General features: G+C 43.3%; 1 protein-coding gene across 4 annotated transcripts; it reads right to left on the bottom strand.

Moving 5' to 3' along the window:
- Positions 1-643: 643 nt before the first annotated feature.
- Positions 644-13,172, bottom strand: plekha4 (pleckstrin homology domain containing A4). 4 transcript variants are annotated; one of them, XM_034107295.1, is made up of 24 exons: positions 12,919-13,172; positions 10,288-10,357; positions 10,094-10,192; positions 9,932-10,004; positions 9,728-9,828; positions 9,389-9,507; positions 9,083-9,295; positions 8,677-8,977; positions 7,916-7,975; positions 7,641-7,793; positions 7,048-7,098; positions 6,875-6,955; positions 6,625-6,777; positions 6,406-6,504; positions 5,908-6,016; positions 5,559-5,632; positions 4,945-5,049; positions 4,778-4,868; positions 4,493-4,542; positions 3,955-4,068; positions 3,500-3,865; positions 2,789-2,910; positions 2,446-2,546; positions 644-2,287 (listed from the first exon to the last, which is right to left on the bottom strand). In XM_034107295.1, exons 1-24 carry the CDS (start codon positions 12,957-12,959, stop codon positions 1,128-1,130), a joined length of 3,906 nt encoding a protein of 1,301 aa, XP_033963186.1. In that variant the 5' UTR covers positions 12,960-13,172; the 3' UTR covers positions 644-1,127. The 4 variants fall into 4 exon arrangements, with proteins under 4 accessions (XP_033963186.1, XP_033963185.1, XP_033963187.1 ...); XM_034107294.1 differs by having other exon boundaries at positions 3,955-4,071; XM_034107296.1 differs by lacking the exon at positions 12,919-13,172 and adding an exon at positions 10,860-11,086 and having other exon boundaries at positions 3,955-4,071.
- Between the last annotated feature and the right edge of the window lie 3,237 nt (positions 13,173-16,409).

A 16,409-nucleotide genomic window follows, 5' to 3' on the forward strand; every position in this document is an offset into this window, starting at 1 on the left:
TCCATTATGATCAAAAAGATGTCAATAATGAGTCAAATGTTTGAATAAATAATTGGATGTAGGTTGTATGTAAATGTTCTGTTGCAGGGATCACGTGTTACCGATTCAGCTGCATACATGTAGTTTGAGATATGAATACCTTTTGTCCAAAAAGCTTTTATTTACTATGTAATCAAGGAAGTCTTTATACTGTGACATGCCAGGAATATTCAATATTGTCAGTAGTATGTTTCAAAGTAATGTCTTTGTATCCAAATGCCAACTTGTAGCTTTTTTAATCGCCCGCATCTACAGTATGGGCATTGTCCTGAATTAATATGCATGTTGATACTGATATCACATTTGTAAACAGAAAAGCGTGTCTTTCTCTCTCTCTGTTTGTATGTGTGCATGTGTGTGCAGCCCTGTAAACATAAGGTGGTGCTGTCTTTAAGAGAGAGAGCCTGGGAAGGGGTGATGTAATGTGTTCTCAGACAATGATGTCATCGACTGAGACACGGCAAGGATTTAAAGTGACAAAGGCATTTTCACTGGCTCTGTGTAATTCTGCATCAGGGCAGCACCTCAGCACCAGAGGGGGACTTTGATTGAGCAAAAACAAAAAAAAGGAGATGTGCAAAAAGAGAACATAAGCGTGTTTCTAGCACATAGGAGTTTATTAATCAGGATATTTGAGATACAAAACACAATTTGTTATGGTGACAATAACACGGTTATGTTGCCATCCACCAGCAGCAATCATGTGTACTCCAGTGTTATGTTAAAAGCATGTTTGGAGAGGAATGAAAGAGTTAACCTATACTCGGCATTTTTTTACACTTGATGTTCTCCATTAAGTGAAACAACAACACTGTATTTGAAAACATAGTTTTTGTTCTCATTAAATATTCGTAAGACTTTCTATTATATCTTCATCCATTTCAAACCATGTATTATGTTTAAGGGCAATGTTCTAACTTACCACCAACTATTCCTAAATGTTCCCATCTTACAGTTTCTATGAAAAGTCAGGTCCAAATTCTTTCAATCACACCAGGTCCTTCTCCTCATTCAATTCTTTACCATTAATCACTTGTCCTTTCCAAGTTCGTTCATTTAAGCTCCTTAAGCCTTTGCCGTTCTTGCTTCTACAAACTTGTCCTTAATACCGTAACTCGTGCCTTCCCAAAAGAGGCGCTCCGAATCAAACGTTGGCCCTCATACACAGAGCCTGATGGAGTGATGGAGCGGTTGTTGCCTCCTTCTGGGACTGTGTCTTTGTCCTCCTCAATTATACTTTGACATGTCTTCCGCTCTTCAGCTCTCTCTCGGTCCACTTTGCTGTCTTCTGACTCTTTCGTCCCACTTTTTTCTTCTCTTTTCTTTGCAGATTCATCCAGGGCCTGATCAGAATTGGTGTCCTGAACAGGATCTCCATGGACCATTTCTTTAACTTCCAACGGGCTGTTCTGCCTTGAGGTGTCGTCATCTTTTTCTAAATTCGCTGAGGTATTTGACACTGCGTTGTCCTCGGTTGAATCTTGGAGTTCATCATTTATTGAGAGACTATTTTCATCTACGTCTGATGGCATATGTAGTCTTGATTCTTGGAGGCTCTGTTGTTTGAAAGATCTCCCGATACTATGGATCACCTCGTCTAAGAGAGATTCAGTGATCAGCAGTTCTTCTTCTGGCCTCGATGATGTTTGGCTGATGCCATCAGTCTTTGTTATATCTGTGTCTGAAATACAGATATCACATGCAATCTTATAGAAGAGTGAGTGGTTCTCTTTCATTTTCTCTAAGCTTTCACTGACTGACAATGACATTGCATTGGAGTCAGTCAGGTCATCAGTGCCTGCCGTTTGGTTCTCGACGTCTGATATCTCTTCATTGCACGCGTCCATAGGCATAGGTAAGCCTTTCCACTGGTTGGTGGAGAGAAACCACTTGGCTCTCAGATCGGAGGATGAAAAATCCCCATCACGATCATCAGCGTCAGGGTCTTCAAACTTTTTCTCCTCTCCATCCTTGCATCTCGTGAACCCCTTGCCTCCATCTTTCTGGTGGACAGTCATAGATGAGATGTGATAGGGTGAAGCTGGGCGTCTGATTTTAGATTTGGCAACCCCTGTTCTTCCACTGTGATCTTTGTCCTGTGTTTTGTTTCCAAGTTTGAGTTGACCTTTCGATTTTTTCACATGTGCTTCTCTTTCGTCTTCAGCGTGACATGTTCCACTAGAGCGCTGAAGTTCTGCAGAACCTCGGATATGATCACAGCTTCCATAGCCATCATAGGATCTCTGGCCTGAAAACAGACCAACATTTGCCGTTAACTTAATGCATTGGTAGTATGCTTTTAGATATTGCTATTAATCTAAATAGGAATTGCTATTTATATAAATAGCAATATATATATATATGTATTATGTTTCAGTTATTGGTAATATGATGGGAAATTCGTACCTGATTTCATCCTTTGTTTTCTAGCCGTGTCAGGGGGAACTTCCTGCCCCTCCCCCCTGATCGGCAGTTGATCGTGTGAAGTGGCACTCTGTCTGACTGCGCTAATAGATAGATAGATAGATATAGATATAGATAGATAGATCGATATATAGATAGATAGATATATAGATATATAGATATATAGATAGATAGATAGATAGATAGATAGATAGATAGATCGATATATAGATAGATAGATATATAGATGGATAGATAGATAGAGAAAGATCAACACATTTATGGACGATATAAACCCAGTATTATAAGTGTATATAGACATGCGTTTAACTAAAATAAATCCCACCTTTTTATGACTCTCTCCCTTATTCGTTCAACACGACGAAGTTTGGCCTCTCGCTGTTCAGGGGTCAGACAGAGGTCAGGGCTCATGTCAGGGGTCAGGAGGGCAGAGCGCCATTCATCTGTCTGTTCAAGCATTGACACATTAGACACTCTTTAACAGCTCAAAACATTTAAATGACACCAGAAAGAAGTGAGTTATGGCAGAACCTATTTGCCAAAGGCGTTCCTATATCCCATTTAGAGCATCAACTGTTTTTTGACTAAGGTAAAAACCACCCCAAGCAATCGAGAAACATTGTGCTGTGTGCAACATCTCTCCTCCTAGCAATCGGAGACTACAGCTATTAAACATGTTTCTAAATCCCAAATAATTATATTTGCATTTCTGTACTTTAAGTTTACTGGGAGTAGTAAGCCAATAGGAGGCGTAAAAAGGAGTTTGACCCTCTTGTTGACCCCAAATACTGTAAGTAACTTAACTATTTTGGGTAACACAGCGTACATTTTGTTTATTCCATGGGGAAGGGTTTTCACCACAATACTTTTCTACATACATTTTTGTGTGTGTTGCTAAACAATGAGAAAGCAAGGGCATTGACAACAAAATCAATGTTTGTGTAAACTATAATTGACAAGAACATATACAATTATGATGATTTAATCTTAATGAATATGCTGTTATCATGTGGATATTTTTGTTGTTATTCCTTACCCTGACGTCGAAGCTCTCACTTCCATTTCCTAAACCTTCTTGGTCTCTGAGTTGATTCCTGGAGGTCTTTTCTGACCGTGACTCCCTCTTTGGGGACCTCAACCCTCCCTGCTGCTGCTGCCTGTTTGCCTTTCGAACAGCCTGATCATGGTGAATCTCTGCAGAGGAACGCCTCTGATCAGGACCCTCCAGCACCAGACGCCTGGATGGCTTATTCAAAAATGTTTCCTGCATCTCAGGGGGGATCTGCTCGGGCAGTGGGTTGTCGAGCTCAGGTGGGGGATCCTCAACAGAAACCCGCCTGGCCACAAGGGAGGACGGCAGTACAGCTGTAACAACTCGGGTCACCCTTATAGGAAAGGGAGCCTGAGGAAACACAGAGATAGATCAGTACATGTATATTAGTACACAATGCAGGTTATCAGTCAGTTGTACTGATTAATCATTTGCCAGACCTCCTCTCTTGTCTCCAAACTTTGTCCAGAACCATGTATTGGGGGTTTCTTCTTATTCACCCTCTCCTGATTCCTCTTTATCCGTTCGAGCTGCTCTTCTTCACTCATCTTCATCTTCTAGGAAAAACATTTTTTTCAGAATTTGAGTCATTCATGAACCCTGCACCCCAGCAATATGCGGGTACAGAAGGTAAAGCAAGAACCAGAATGTATTTGCATATGTGTTTCTGCAGAGCTACATGGGCATACAGCTGCATCTGTATATTCACATATATGTATGTTTGAGCATGTGAGAAGGGGGGTTGGGTGGCAAATGTGACAAGACTGAGTTACTGCATTGAGATGCGTGCCTCTGCCTCCCCCTCTCGGCTACAACAGGCACTGCAACATGCCCTAATTGCAAGAAAGATGAGAGAATCAAATAATTTGAAATTGGCTGTGATTGCAAGGAGGAATAATCTGCTTCTATATTTGGAGCATTTTGGACCACATTTCAGAAGGCATTATTTAGTTATAACCAGCAAACAGGAAATCAAACCTTGGTTGATTGGTTTGTTGCATCTGGCGGGATCCACTTTGAACCAGATTCTGAAAAGGAAAATGGGGAAAGAGGAGGAGAAGGATAAGAGAGGGGGAGTGAGGATGGGTGGGAGGAGAGAGTGACAGGAAGGAAGAGAAGTTAGGAAGACAAGACAAAGGAAATAAACAGCTTTGCATGAACATATCAAAGCTTTATGAAATATTAGAAAATATTAATCTACTGGCCACTGTAGATTAATATCACTACTTTTATGTATCACATTGATATTGAATGTGTACCAACCAAACGAGTCTCTCTGTGATTTCACACTTAGGAGGTCAGGCTGGCTGTGTCCTCCTCTCTGTGCGGGGTCACAAGTATGGCTGTAGATCGCCTGAAACATAAGCAGACATATGTTATAATATTCTATCTTGCACATGCTTGCCATTGATAATGTCTTTTTTTCACACCTCATATGGTGACTCTGTCCAGCCATGGCCCCGATCCCTGCTCTGGAAGCTCTCCTGCAGCTCCTGGGGTAACGGGGGGCGGAGTGGGGGCTCCTCCTCCTCATCCTGAGAGATCATTGTCACAAGGGGTTTGATAGAAGATGTTACTGCAACCATTCCAGATTAAGAAATACTATTACACACGTCTAGATTAGAAGTTTCACAATATACAGGTTTAAAAAAAATAACTATCATTTATTTAAAATGAAATATTGATCGCATTAATCATCATGCACAAAGTGAAAATCTGACAGTCCTAGTCTAGATATGATGGAAGACAACACATATGGCACAGAAGATTCTGGCCTGTGAATCCTGCAGATTGTTTTATACTGATCGCTTTAGTAGCCATAAATCGTGACTAACTTGAAAAAAGGAGAGCAAGACATATAAACCCATGGCATCACAAATAAATCAGCAGTACAAATATCTATATGTAGTATAATTGCAGGCCTGTTCATTGTCTACTAATAGAAGTATTTGACCTTTGCATTGAGTGTACTTCATCTCCCCAGCATTAGCAGAGAGCTGATGTCAGGGCTTGGTGAAAATGAAACAATGGACAGAAGTCGTACCATTTGCAGTCCACTCTGCATCCTCTCTGTGGGAGAGCCAGGAGATCCAGGATGTGGAGATGATGGCTGGAACACTGTGTGTGGGGGGGGGTGATAGAAAAGGTAAAAGTACTGACACTGTTCATCTATTGTCAAGTCTCAGGTGCATAATCCAGAGGAACCAGATTCCTTTATGCAATGGCGACACCAACTGGAAGCAAGGAGTAATTCAACTTTTGAGACTTCAAAATCAAACTGCATGCCAGAAAACACTGACATTGTTGTTACCTCTTACACTTCACAGGAACAATGATACAGTATTCTAGTCACAGACTCTCAGCATGACAGTGACGGGAAAGCAGATGCTTACAGTGGTGCCTCTGCAGTCCCAGCAGGAAGCGGAAGTGATCCCTGTTGATCTTTAGTCCAGCCAGGATGTCCTCCATCATCCACAGCTCTCTCTGGGCCTGAGACTGGTCCTAAAAACCAGAACATTGATATGAATCTTTTAAAGGGGGACATATTATGCGCATTTTAGGTTTATGATTGTATTTTTTGGCATCCTTTAGTTTTCAAAAAGCACTATATTTTTCTCATACTGCCTGTTTGAATACACCTGTATTCACCCTCTGTGTGGACACTGTCTCTTTAACCCCCCATCGCTACAAATATTGTTGTAATTGATTTGTGAGAACAATTCTAATGGTATTTCTTAAAACGTTGGTGGAAAAATGTAGATGGGTTGCTGTTTATTTTAATGAGTCTGCATGTGACATATGAAGGTTCACCAATTCTTAATTCTGACCAAGGTCAATGACTAAAAAGTACAAACACATCACGACACATGCTTTTTGTACATTTTAAATACCTGTGGCACTCCAAAGTTACAGATGTGCTGCAGGTGTGAACGTATAACCCACAGTTCACTCTCCATTCTTTCATATTGACTCCACACCCTTTCCATTTCCTGAATGAACATTTGTGAGAAAACCCCCAATATATTTGTATACATATATGTAATACAAATAAAAACACTGGAGAATCTACAGTTGATTTCATTATTCGTCTGATTTTGGTGGATACATACCAATGATACATCACACATCTTGGCCCTGATTGTGACCAGCTCTTCCTGCAGCAAACCCTTCTGGGTCAGCGCCTCTTCCTGTGCCCTCGGTCCCTGACTTTTCCACTCCTCCAGCTCCAGTCTGGACACCTCTAATGCACACTGGACGCTATCCTGCAACATTGAAAGAAAACGTTATAATTTGTATTCTTAAAGTCACAACATGCTTTAAACAGCCTTTCATTTGTAGTCCTTTAGAGTTATTCTTCACCTTATCCATTTGCAGCTGGGCCAGCTCTACAGACAGAGACTGGAGCAGCTTGTCACACCCACACAACCTTGTCAACACAACCTGAAGAGGCAAAATAGAACATCCAATAACATAAATAATGGCAACATACTCTGGGGCCGGTAAGAGCCATATGAAACGTTGTGAATACTCACGTCTGCATCACTTTCAAGAGGCCTGATTGGGGGGGGTTCAGGCTTTGGAGGCTGAAATGTATCAAAGTTATCATTTTGTTAAACAATTCTAATCAAAAACAGTGATGTGTTGATATTTCTTCATCCTGTTCACTAGCTTTAACAATATGTGATTGTTAACAGATCCTTTATGAGTTTTCTGTAATGTGTTTGTGTTGACTACAGTTGGTTAAAGCTTGAATGTAAAAACGGAGCAGCACAAGCAACAGTGGCCAAGGTCATGAATTAGAAAGAAAAATACATTTGCAACTTAGCAACCAGCTGCTTTATGTAACACTAATTTCACGAGTCATGCACATGGCAGAACTCAAAGAAACCACAACTAATCACATTTAAAGAATGAGCACAATATATGATTAATCGGTCACATATTAAACTGATATAACAAGCATTAGTGACAATACAATATATTACATTGACATAAACTGTCAGTCCGCAGCACAAATTCTACAAAAACAATACTTTTGTTTGAGAAGACAAACAAAAACACAACACAGGTTTAAATGTGTACCACACAAAGACACCAGAGGAACACGGAGGCCAGCAGACTGTACCATAGCTTGCGGTAGCACACAAACAGACAAATTGCTGCGGTGATGGTGATGATGGTGGTGGTGATGGTGGTGTGGGTGCTGGGGAGCATGTGGGGCCCTGGCTGAGGGGGGCAAAGGGGGCAGTAAGTCTGCATGTGCCCCTGTAGAGCAGCTCTGAAGGAAGAGACAGTATGCAGATGATAAGAGAACACATTGCATTATACAAACAGTTACAGTAGACTGCTGCACATTAGTCTGGATGTGTACATTAAATGTGTTGTTCATACTATAGTCACCTTTCCTAAAGGTCGTCTCCCACTCGAGATATGGAGGACAGACCCATAGGTGGGTATAGGCTGTAAAATATTAAACGAAAAGGTGAGAGGAGATAGAGATGAGAAGAGACCTCACATCTGTTACTAAAAAAAATAAACATAAATCGGAGGAATCACAAGACACAGCCATCATAGTCATTATTAAGCCCATACTATTTAGATCAGGGGTGTCCACATTTTTTTCACAGAGGGCCACACACAGAAAAAAATATAAGAAGGGCTGGGCGACTACTAGAGGTATTTTGCCTCATAAGTTCTCTTATAAGTTGGAAAAGTCAATCCAATAGGTTAATTATTCTTGATACTTGAAAATGCTTTAAGAAAAGAACAGCTCCCCAGGGGGTTTCATTTATTATTCAGCTCATTCCGTAAAACAGAAGCTTCAGATTGCTTATAATAAGAGGAAATATGAAGAGTATATTTCAAGCTTGTTATGTCAATTTGTTTTTTTTCTTCTCAACTTAGATTTATTAGAACATGTTTTCAACTTTAATTGACTGCATTTATTTGAAAATTGGGCTTATTAACACATGAATACCATGATATATTTGAACATATATATTTAAGAAGTAAAATACAAGACAAGCAGACGTTTATTATACTTAATTTGCTGAGTGAGGGCCGATTCAAAATGGTCCGCAGGCAGCATTTGGTCCCCGGACCGTAGTTTGGACACCCCTGATTTAGATTGTATAATTAAGATACATTCATATCTTCCTGACCTTGCTTATGCTCTGCCATCTTTCCGTGACTGGAGTGGTCGGAGTGGATTTGAACTCCAGCAGAGGGGAGGCAGGTGCGTAGTACAGAGTATTTGGCCCCGTGGCAGAGTCGTCGTTAGGCCGAATGTCAACCCTTCCCACCGGTGTATGAGGTCGCGACCCCAGCTGACCTCTTGAGCTCAAAGAACCTGTTCTGATCATTTCTGTCTGCATGGGTGGTGTGATTTGACCGGGAAGATAGTCTTCCTCTTGGTGTGGATCACAAGCTCTTCTTCTGCTAAATTCAGGAGGGCTGGGTGTTCTATTTGAAGAGAAAACAGACCAGACATGACAAAGCTGGGATGATACTCAGAGGATTTCACCTCAAAGTAAACCACTGGGATTTAAATGTGTGCCTTTTGACAACCTGCTGTTTCTCTGACGCACACTCCGCCTCCCCCTCGGCTCCGAGCGCGACGCCGCCATCCTCCCACCAGCGAGGTGGCTCGGTTCGCTCAGAGTCCTGCTGACGTTCCTGTGTCTCTGGGAGGGGTCCTCTCCATCAGAGGGGGTTCTTGGGAAATCCACTGATTCAGTGCTGCCACCTATGTGTGTGAAGTCCTGATAACTTGAGCAGCGCCTGAAAGGATCAGATAGATAAAAATAGGCTCAATCATGACAAAATGCTTGATATTTAGTGTGTATATCTCATGCAAAGTGAATGGGCTTTCACCTGTTAAGGGAGCTGTTGGACTCCATTGCAGCAGACTGACTGAGGGCTCGGACCCAACCCAGCATGTCCTCCTGAGTGTCCGCGCTGAAGAAGTAAGAGCGCATTCCCTGGTGCACCACCTGGGTTTACAGAAATCATTCACAATGTTTCACTGTTGAATATTATCCTTTAAATTCTTAATTTGGCCTGGTTGAATGTGTGTAAAATATAGTGTGCTCAGTGAAGCCAGTGTAGTTCCTGTATAAAAGTTGATTCATGTGATCAACAACAGTTTTAAAGTGTGAGACTTCAAATCAAATGTTAACAATGTATTTATTGTTTGTACGAGTATGATGATACCTTGAATGTGAACTTTCTGTTCTTGCATTCCCGTGGTGTGCAGAACAGGATTTTGTAGCTCGGGAGTGGGATGCTACCCATCACAGACTCTTCTCTACTGTCTGGCATGGAACAATAAATACAAGTGAACAAAAGAGATCATTGGTGTCAGAGCACATGACATGGTTTAATTTCAGACAAAGAGCTGGGCCATGGGATGTGTACCTTTATAGTAATACAGACAGTAGTTGGAGAGGACAAACCACCTTCTCTTCCATAGCTTCAAACCAGAGCTGTCCTGCAGGAGAGACATACATTAGGTTCATGTTAAAACAGTTACACGTTTACATGAACTTATGAATTGTTAAGCACACCATAGAAACTTGCTTTTTTGTTGAGCCATCCTCTGATGACCACAGAGCAGTTGGGATCTCTCCTGGCAGACTGACATCTTTTCCCAAAGGTTTGCACCCTTCCATCACATTCCTGTTAGCAAAGGATGATAATAATACATATTCATGCACTCACAGGCTCTTAATAAGCTGTCCATGTGCACATAAGGATAGAACATGTTAACTAACCTGCATGACGGGAAAGTAGGAAATGGTTGCCACGCTGGATGTTTGGCTGACTCTATCCTGATCATCCATTCTGCATTGACAACAATAACATATAGAAAGCAGTTAAAGCCAACAAAATAGACACACACAAATTAAAATCGAAGATGCGTTCACTAGAGGACTATCACAGTCACAAACCCCTGTCATACATTTCAGAACTGGATGCAAAATGTACTCCAAAATGTAGGTTTTAGCACCCAAACTAAGGCCTAAAGTGGACTTCAACCAGGTTATTTCATACACAGGTGTGTTCAAAAGAGGATACAGTATGTACTAAGTGTACACAAACATAAATAAACACACAATATCTTAATAGAAGTGGATTTTTTAACTGAAACACCAACAACGTAATGACATCACATACAATAGGACGCACACTTGAATATTTAAAGTTTACCAAAATCTCTGAAGAAACAATTTCCAGTTTCCATAATAACATGAACATTTTAAAACTATAAATACACATGTCACGTGCGAGCGTGAACAACAACTCTTAGCAATACTCTGCGGACACATTTGATGAACTGCCTTACCAATACACTCAGTATCCCTCTGTAGAAGCATTCAGTCCATGAACACCGCCATGTAATCTCCATGGACACATTTGCCACATTCCCATATAGTTTAGATTTTTTCCCCCGTCAACTGTTCATCTTCTCTGGGACTCGGTGTTGTGCTCTCACACTTCCAGCTTAAAACTCTCCCACATTTCTATTCTGAGCTACAACAAGCCAGTGCGCTCCCCACCACCAAACTGACAGGTGACAGCTGCATCGCCATGGTAGCAGGGAGGGGCCCCGGGACCGTGTGAAAACCAATCTATAGCAGCAGGGCCGGCTTGGTATGAGAGACGACATTTGGAATGCGTCCCAAACTGCAGGGTTGACTGCTGAGGACAGAAACCCAAAATAAAAGAGCCTGGAGAGGGGGGGTGGGGGGGGGGGGGGGGGGGGTGTGCACTGTGTCTTTTGGGAGAGTCACGCTGTCTCTTTAAGCCAAGGCCGCAACGTTTTATCAGCAGATTTGGTTTTGTACTTCAGGTCACATGATAGCACGTTCCTTACACCTGCAACTCTTCAACCCATGATTCATTTCCTTACTCCTTTCTTCTGTTATTGCTACATGTGCACTCAGTTTAATCTCACATTTTTTAAAGTTAATTTAAAGTTTATGCTGCTCAGATGTTTTGCCAAAATGCAGTAAGTGCAGTTCATTTTTGTATTTTTGTATGCCAGGCCCTTATGATGAAATATATGCATATGAAATTACATCTTATTTAGTTCTTTATTTTATTTCTTGAATTATTATTTATAGTAATATATAAAGTGAATTGTATATTGAGTGTATTCATTAAGCCAAGATCTAGTTCTACAGATACTTTTCACTGTATTACTATTTATTTATATATGAATGTATTTAGAAAAAGGTACGTTTCTTCTACAATTTGAATTTTTCTGAATTGCAAAACTATGTGTGTATGTCTATAATAGTTCATTAAATGTAATTGTACATGTTTTTGAACAATACTTTATGTATTTGCTGATAACGCAATAATGAAATCATTTCATTTACTGACTCACTTGTCAACTCCAAAATTATTGATAATTAGATTTTAAACCACATTCTCAGCTTTTTTAAACACCTGTTTCCTCAGCAAAGGTTTGTTTTTTAGCTTTTCTAAACTGTGCAGATTTCGTTGACCCCGGTGAAAGAGCAGCCCAGATGAATTTGAAGATATAAATCCATGAGAAGCATCTCACACGGAGCCTCCACACGCACTCGTGGGTGAACCAGAGGTTTCACATGGTTTGGCTACCGCAATATACACTGGTATCAAACACAATCCTCTACAACTGACACGGAGTAAACAAAGAAAACAATCAAGTGTTTGTAGGAGATGAGAGTGGAGACTAACAACCTCAACGCCACTGGGGGTTACGTGGGTGTTGTGAAGTATTTGGAAAATCTCCTTCTTAATCAGCGGGGGTGACTCGCTCGGGGAGGGGAAGACTTAAAATGCTAAAGAGGGATGGAGGGGAGGACAAACGGTGGGTCTGTGTACAACACAGAGTGCGCTTTGTAGGGCCCGAGGACTCCGTAGCATCATGAGAAGTTGGACACAGAGCATGTTGAATAAAATATCCCACCCTCTCCATCAACAAAAAACATTTGCATGTCTCCAACATTCTCAAGTCTTTCAATGTCAGGGAAATAATCACTAAACCTTTGACCCTGATAAGTAAAGTAATGACGTAAGGCGTTGTCATACAATTGACTGATTTAGAAGATTCCCTCATGAAGATACTGGATTATTGTACGCAATCTTTTTCATGTGGCTTTACACAATGGAAATGGGCACATACAGATAAAAGGGGTGAATACAGCATGGGCAAAGCTTAGAAAAAGTCAGATAAGACATTACGTCGCAGCTTTACAATACTCTGCTTAACCTTGAGCTACAGCAGTCTTTTATGTCAAAGTGGAAATTACTATAAATTGATGGTAATACAGGATTAGTAGTTTTTCACTGTTCAAATACTTCTCAGAATAGCATAAAACACACATGATAATAAAGATGCCATATTGCTGTACCTGAATAGCTGTGCCCGCCTGCTGGCTGCTTCAAGCTCCATCACTTGGCACGTTTTCCTCACAGCATCTCCTCAGGCTCGGCTGCCCTCTTCCTGTCTACCAAAAGCTCCTGTTGACCAACACACAGCCAACACACTCTGCTGCTAATCTCCGCTTCTCTCCTCACAAAGTGTGAACCTTCCTGTCTGTTTCTCACTCTCCGGTCTGACTTGTGGCTGCTGAACTGTTTGTCCGGTGAGCTACCTACGCTGGCTGTTAACACTCTTCTGTCCTCTAACAGTGCACTCTCTGTGAGACCCCTTCTCCCCCCCTTCTCCCTCTTCAGTGTCCCTCCCTCTCACCCTGCCTTTGACAGCCTCTCTGTCTTTTGCTGAGTGTGGGTTTGTGACTCAGGAATTTACAAAAAAAACAGCTGTTCTCCCATTATTTCTTCTCTAACCCTTTGCATAAGTTGAATTTCATTTATCAGCTGTTTGGATCCAGCTTCTTGATGATGAAAGATTTGGATGCCAGTGTTAAATCAGCAGTCTTGATTAAGGCCTAACCATTCGCATGCAAACATTAAACTTACATTATACAGCAATGTAAAAACAGAGCAAGAATTAAAATATCTTAGTTCAACTGATCGACTGAAAAATGTCACTTAGCTGCACCAGGTTATTATTGTTACAGGAACCCTTTTGAATATTATTTTGTTATTTACGATCTCATTCCATCATTGGATTTTCTGTTTCACAGGGTAGGAATTCACTGTTTCTACACCCACCGCCACCGCCTTCTTCCCCACGATGAGCCGGGAGAAAGAGACGTTCAATAATTAAAAAGTAAAGCACACATTAGTACAAAAATAAAAATACACAACATGGCTAACAATGAGTAGTACCCATTTCAGTAAACTAAGTGACATACAGTAGATGGCATGGTGACCTTGAAAGAATATAAGTTAGGACATTTATAAAAATAAGTATTTTCTACATTAAAGTGATTATATCGCTGTGAAATTGTGCAATTAACCTATTAAGCACATTATAATGATATACAGTATATCCATCCATCCATCTTCTCCCGCTTATCCGTGGTCGGGTCGCGGGGGTAGCAGTTCCAGCAGAGAGCCCCAAACTTTCTTTTCCCTGGCGACATCAACCAGCTCTGCCTGGGGGATCCCAAGGCGCTCCCAGGCCAGCGAAGAGATATAATCCCTCCACCTGGTCCTAGGTCTACCCCTTGGTCTCTTCCCAGCTGGACGTGCCTGGAACACCTCCCTAGGGAGGCGCCCAGGTGGCATCCTAACTAGGTGCCCGAACCACCTCAACTGGCTTCTTTCGACGCGAAGGAGGAGCGGCTCAACTCCGAGTCCCTCCCTGATGACCGAACTTCTCACCTTATCTCTAAGGGAGACACCAGCCACCCGGCGGAGGAAACCCATCTCGGCCGCTTGTATCCGCGATCTCGTTCTTTCGGTCATGACCCATCCTTCATGACCATAGGTGAGGGTAGGAACGAAAATGGCCCGGTAGACAGAGAGCTTTGCCTTCCGGCTCAGCTCCCTTTTCGTCACAACGGTGCGGTAAAGCGACTGCAATACCGCTCCCGCTGCTCCGATTCTCCGGCCCATCTCACGCTCCATTGATCCCTCACTCGAGAACAAGACCCCGAGATACTTGAACTCCTTCACTTGGGGTAAGGACTCATTCCCTACTTGGAGTGGACAGTCCATCGGTTTCCTGCTGAGAACCATGGCCTCAGATTTGGAGGTGCTGATCCTCATCCCAGCCGCTTCACACTCGGTTGCGAACCGATCCAGTGAGTGCTGAAGGTCGCAGACCGATGAAGCCATCAGAACCACATCATCTGCAAAAAGCAGTGGTGCAATCCTTAGTCCACCGAACTGCAGAACCCCCCCCCACGACTACGCCTCGAAATACGATCCATGTATATTACAAACAGGATTGGTGACAAAGCGCAGCCCTGGCGGAGGCCAACCCTCACCGGAAATGGGTCCGACTTACTGCCGAGGACCCGGACACAGCTCTCGCTTTGGGAGTACAGAGATTGGATGGCCCTGAGTAGAGACCCCCTCACCCCATACTCCCGCAGCACCTCCCACAGTAACTCCCTGGGAACCCGGTCATACGCCTTCTCCAAGTCTACAAAACACATGTAGACCGGATAAGCGTACTCCCAGGCCCCCTCCAGGATCCTTGCGAGAGTAAAAAGCTGATCCGTCGTTCCACGACCAGGACGGAATCCGCATTGTTCCTCCTCAATCTGAGGTTCGACAATCGGCCTGACCCTCCTTTCGAGTACCTTGGAGTAAACTTTCCCGGGGAGGCTGAGTAGTGTGATGCCTCTGTAATTGGCACACACCCTCTGATCCCCCTTTTTGAAAAGGGGGACCACCACCCCGGTCTGCCACTCCTTCGGTACCGTTTCCGACTTCCACGCAACGTTGATGAGACGTGTCAACCATGACAGTCCCTCAACACCCAGAGCCTTCAGCATTTCCGGGCGGATCTCATCCACCCCCGGGGCTTTGCCACTGTGGAGTTGTTTGACGACCTCAGTGACCTCCCCCCGGGAGATTGGCGTTGATCCCCCGTCATACTCCAGCTCTGCCTCTAACATAGAGGGCGGAGTTGTCGGGTTCAGGAGTTCCTCAAAGTGTTCCTTCCAACGTCCCAACACTCCATCAGTTGAGGTCAACAACGTCCCATCCTTACTGTACACAGCTTGGATGGTTCCCTGCTTCCCCCTCCTGAGGTGTCGGACAGTTTTCCAGAACAACTTTGGTGCCGCCCGAAAGTCCTTCTCCATGTCTTCTCCGAACTTCTCCCACACCCGCTGCTTTGCCTCGGCCACGGATGAGGCTGCTGCCCTTCGGGCCTGTCAGTACCTTGCAACTGCTTCGGGAGTCCCCCGGGATAACAAATCCCTGAAGGCCTCCTTCTTCAGTCGGACGGCTTCCCTGACCACCGGTGTCCACCAGGAGGTTCGAGGGTTACCGCCCCTTGAGGCACCTAAGACCTTGAGACCACAGCTCCCCACCGCGGCTTCGGCAATAGAGGCTTTGAACACCGACCACTCTGGTTCAATGTCCCCAACCTCCACAGGAATGCCCGAAAAGCTCCGCCGGAGGTGTGAGTTGAAGGCCTCCTGAACTTGGGCCTCCTCCAGACGTTCCCAGTTCACCCGAACTACACGTTTGGGCTTACCAGGTCTATCCAGAGGCTTCCCCCGCCACTCGACCCAACTCACCACCAGATGGTGATCAGTTGACAACTCCGCCCCTCTCTTTACCCGAGTGTCCAAAACATACGGCCTCAGGTCCGATGATACGATAACGAAATCGATCATGGACCTTCTGCCTAGGGTGCTCTGGTACCACGTACACTTATGAGCATCCTTATGTTCGAACATGGTGTTTGTTATGGCCAATCCATGACTAGCACAGAAGTCCAGTAACAAACCACCACTCCGGTTCAGATCAGGGG

This window comes from Pseudochaenichthys georgianus, chromosome 19 (assembly GCF_902827115.2).
Source record: "Pseudochaenichthys georgianus chromosome 19, fPseGeo1.2, whole genome shotgun sequence".
Classification (NCBI taxonomy): Eukaryota; Metazoa; Chordata; class Actinopteri; order Perciformes; family Channichthyidae; genus Pseudochaenichthys; species Pseudochaenichthys georgianus.